This window comes from Salvelinus sp. IW2-2015, unplaced genomic scaffold (assembly GCF_002910315.2).
Source record: "Salvelinus sp. IW2-2015 unplaced genomic scaffold, ASM291031v2 Un_scaffold1233, whole genome shotgun sequence".
Taxonomy (NCBI): domain Eukaryota; kingdom Metazoa; phylum Chordata; class Actinopteri; order Salmoniformes; family Salmonidae; genus Salvelinus; species Salvelinus sp. IW2-2015.
In genome coordinates, this window is record NW_019942788.1 from 3,515 (window position 1) to 8,154 (window position 4,640).

The 4,640-nt window shown below is 47.5% G+C and overlaps 1 protein-coding gene across 1 annotated transcript in view; it reads right to left on the reverse strand.

The window, feature by feature from the left end:
• Positions 1 to 540: 540 nt before the first annotated feature.
• The window catches only part of LOC112070135 (pleckstrin homology domain-containing family M member 3-like), a 66,999-nt gene continuing 62,899 nt past the window's right edge, over positions 541 to 4,640 (reverse strand). The window contains exons 5-6 of the mRNA XM_024137553.2: positions 965 to 1,110; positions 541 to 738 (exon numbers count right to left, since the gene is read on the reverse strand). Of these exons, the coding sequence (XP_023993321.1) occupies positions 541 to 738; positions 965 to 1,110 (344 nt within the window). The remainder of the gene's footprint in view (positions 739 to 964; positions 1,111 to 4,640) is intronic.

Genomic DNA, 4,640 nt, shown 5'->3' on the forward strand with positions numbered 1-4,640 from the left:
CTTCTACTCTACACTCCCCTCACACTTCATACCCATACAGCCTCTTCTACTCTACACTCCATACCATACAGCCTCTTCTACTCTACACTCCCCTCACACTCCATACCCATACAGCCTCTTCTACTCTACACTCCCCTCACACTTCATACCCATCAGCCTCTTCTACTCTACACTCCCCTCACACTCCATACCCATACAGCCTCTTCTACCCTCCACTCCCCTCACACTTCATACCCATACAGCCTCTTCTACTCTACACTCCCCTCACACTTCATACCCATACAGCCTCTTCTACTCTACACTCCCCTCACACTCCATACCCATACAGCCTCTTCTACTCTACACTCCCCTCACACTTCATACCCATACAGCCTCTTCTACTCTACACTCCCCTCACACTTCATATCCATACAACCTCTTTTAACCTACACTCCCCTCAGACTTCATACCCATACAGCCTCTTCTACCCTACACTCCCCTCACACTTTTCATACCCATACAGCCTCTCTACCCTACTCCCCTCACACTTCCCTTCCTCTCTCACCTTCTCCGGAGGTCCTCGGCCACGGCAGCGCGGCAGCTGAACAGGTATGCTCTGAGTGACTGGAGCTGCTGTCTCAGGCGTAGGACTGCAGCCAGGCCTTCACAGTGTTCATATAGACACGGGTTCAACTGCTGCACATCCAGCAGGGGCTCCTCATAAACAAACTCCAGGAACTCCTTGGCCTGCTTGGACACCTGGACAGAATAGGGAGAGGAGGGGTGGGCTGTGTGTGTGTGTGTGTGTGTGTGTGTAAGGTCAAATCCTAACTTCAGAAGTGAACGTAACTAAAACTTTCCCACTCAGTGGGTGTTTCAGAATTTGTCTGTAGGTTTCTGAATAGGTTGCGTGCGAGTGGATATGAGCACATATAAGTCGCTCTGGTAAATGACTCAGACGTGTGGAGAACGTCACCATTCTCACCTTGTGTCTGTTGGTGTCCCAGTTGTGCAGCAGGCGGGCAGGGATGAGGAACAGGTTGTCTTGGTGACAGCTCTGGCAGTAGTACCAGCCACTGTAGCAACACACCTTGGCCTTGCCCCGCGACAACCCTACTGGCTTCTGACACCCTGCACAGAGAGAGGGGAGATACTGGGTGAGGGAGTGTGTGTGTGTGTGCCCATATCTGAATGAGTGTATGGGTCTACAGATCAACTAAACCACCAAACACTCTCTGTATCTAGAATTTAAAAAGGTGAGTGATGAAGTCCCTAATTTATTAGCTGTTATTACACGTTGCAACAGCCATGCAGGTCAACGATTGAGGGGCTGCTGACCTCCACAGGTCAAAGGTCAGGAGACAGAAAAACAGATTTGCCATAGTTAATGATTAGAGTCCCAGTCTGAAAMACTTCATATGTACCTCTCTCTCAATGCCACACTAACCACTTGCAACCAAGCAAACCAACATCTAGAACTACAAGGACTTCCAAAAACATCCCGTTCAGTGAATCCCTCCAACCCAGTCGAAGCTGAGGCACAGATTAGAAGAAGGTTTCCCCACTCCTCCCTGTAGACACAATAAGAGGGGAATTCAGTAGAAAGGAAAGATCCTAGGCTTCTATTGATGTACTTCAGTAGTGCTGCTATCCTCTGAAAACTATCTGCTTTGTCTTGGTCTCTTTGTTGTTCCTGTCTGCGCTCTCCCAAACACTCTGGGCCCACGCCATGGGCCACGCTCAGAACCCAAACAGGTGACCGCGGCAACGGCAGGTGTCCCTTATCCCCAGGACGATCTGGGAGGGACGGGGCCCAGGACGCCACGGAGGAAGAAAGGAACAAGGGAAGAAGGAGATGGAGAAGGTAATAGAGGGAGAGGGGGAAGGAGCACAGACGGATACGGACTTGCACGCTCTTTGTCTTTTTCGGTGGAGCGTAGCGCCTGCCTCTGTACTTCACAGAGACGAGAGGGGGAAGAGATCAGACGTGGATAGAGAGAAGGAAGGAAAGAGACGGAGGAGAGAAAAAACAGAGGATAACACACCAACAGCGGCTATCAGAACAGCCGATCTGGACCGGGGGGAGGTTCAGAATGAACCTTATTCAATCGAGTACAGGCTTAATTAACTGAATGGACAACAGAGACAGAATGCAATATGGAATTTTATTAAATAGTTTGGGGTATGGCCTCGTCTCCTTGGAGCCAGATGCTGATGACAGGTAGCCCTTTGCTGGGCAGCTGGCATAGAAACCCCCCCGCTGGGGGAAAGGAGTTCCAGTGACGGGCCTTAAGGTTATTATGGCTGGTGGTGGTGGGGAGGTGGAGCGTTGTCCAAGACTGTTGCTGAAAAACAGGAAGTGAGAGAACATGGGCAAGTTGACATATAAATACATCAACATTTACACCCATTGGTTGAGACAGGAAAGTGATAATTGCAAGAGCGAGCCCATATGTTAAAAAGCAAAGTGCTTTATTGTGCCGTGCTTATAGGCTAAAGGTAAATAGGTAAATGACATTCAGCTGATGGCTAATAAAAGGAGGAGATTAACGAGATGCTACGCTGATGATGATATGTTTGTATTCATTCCCACTACGACCGTAGAATAGGAAACAGAGTGAATTAAGTAATACTGCTTGATGAAGTTAAAACAAGCATTCAGATCAGCCTTCCCTGATTGAACATTCAGATCAGCCTTCCTGATTGAACATTCAGATCAGCCTTCCCTGATTGAACATTCAGATCAGCCTTCCTGATTGAACTTTTGTGAACTACATTACAAGTCTCTGTTTTCTGCTATTTATCTGCGGAGGCTATCTGTTGTTGAAACTCTGTCAATGAAGACCTAGAGGAAGTGAGACTGGCTCTACTGCTCTAGGGATACAGAGAGAAAACACAGGTTAATAGGTCTCATCTAAAACACATACAGGGCCGGTTCAAGAGTATTCCTGGACCCAGATGAAGCCTAGCACTTTTAATGGAGGGCCAAGTGTAAAATGAATCTGGGAGTTGGTTTTCCATTCCCCACTGTGGACAAAAGAGAAGTCAATGTAAAAAACCTTACATACCTCAAAGAATACATAAACCACAAAAGCTCCCCAGCCGACATCTTAATCAGAGTAATGTCTTCCTTAAGGTCCCCTCAGACTCTGGGGACAAACTTTGAGGCCCATTAGTTTCTACTTTATTATTCGGTCAGAGGGAAAAACTTAGAACTCAACCCAACGCAATATAACAGAGGCCCCATTATAAATGAGTATGATAAATGACGAAGCAGGGACTGATGTGCTGTGGCCCTGTTTCTCTTGGAGAGAGAGACCATSTCCTCCTTATGCCTTCRTAAACCCAAACCAATATGGCATAAATACAGGGGCTGCCCTGCCACTGGCTGAGGTTAGGAGCTAACCACGCACCAGCCAGCCACCCTCAGGCACACTGGAGCTAATGTCAACTTGAGGTTTTTGGGGCAGGGACCCCAAGCTATAAAAAGACAGAGTTGGTGTCTTCCCCCCTCAACTCTAGTCCCCTCTCTACCATCCAACCCTAAACACACACACACACACACACACACACACAGGTCCTGGAGGCTGCAGTGCAGAGCGTACCACAGACCACGCAGCGGGGTGTTGTGTGTCGAGGCTGCCCTGTCATCAGCGTAGGAGCGCAGCACAAACCCACACTAACCACCCCTGCTCCATAAATACATCCACTCCCCCAGAAACCAGCTTGCTCTGCTACCCATCCACTCAACTCACAGCGGATGGATGGGGTTTAGCCATTGGGGTTTTTCTCAAAAGGGTTCCTCAGAAATTATTGATGATTGTTAAGTTACCAAATCYCTAACATCGTCGTTTACACAACTACACCTTGGCTTCTGTATGGTCTATATTCTCTGAAATAGACCAGCATCTCTAAATCTGGACCGTAACTTGTGTTGGATGGTGCGGCTCCTATACTAATGATGTGGATTCCCTTAGTGAGAGTGAGATGGATGCCAAGGCCTCCAGGGAGAATGTCCAGCCAGCAGAGAGGAGAGGATGGTTAGTGCCAGTGGCCAAACGCTGTGACCCAGCTAGCTGCTGGGTCTTGTGGACAGCACTGCTGATACGGTCAGTAAAGAAAACAAACAAGAAAAACCCTTGCACAAAAAAATTATAATCACAAACGCATGTGGAGCTACTTCATGGGTACATGTCCTCCCCAAAGAACCACAGCTCACTAACACAGCTGGGTGCATTCAAGAAGCCTTCTAAGGTAGAGTGTAGAGGGCAGAGGGACAGAGCAGTGGTGCTCATGGGAACAACATGCCCTCTTGGAAACAGAAGAGAGATACACAACATGTATTATTTAATATGACACTCGTAATGTCTTTATTGTTTTGAAACTTCTCTGTATGTGTAATGTTTACTGTTAATTCGTTTTGTTTGTTTCACTTTTGTGTATTGTCTACCTCATTTGCTTTGGCAATTGTTAACACAATGTTTCCCCATGCCAATAAAGCCCTTGAATTGAATTGAATTGAATTGAGAGAGACAGAAACACAGAGACAGAGAAGACAGAGAGAGAGAGTGAGAGAGAGAAAGACAGAAACACTGAGAGAGAGACAGACAGAGAGAGAGACAGAAACACAGAGACAGAGAGAGAAGAAACACAGAGAGGGT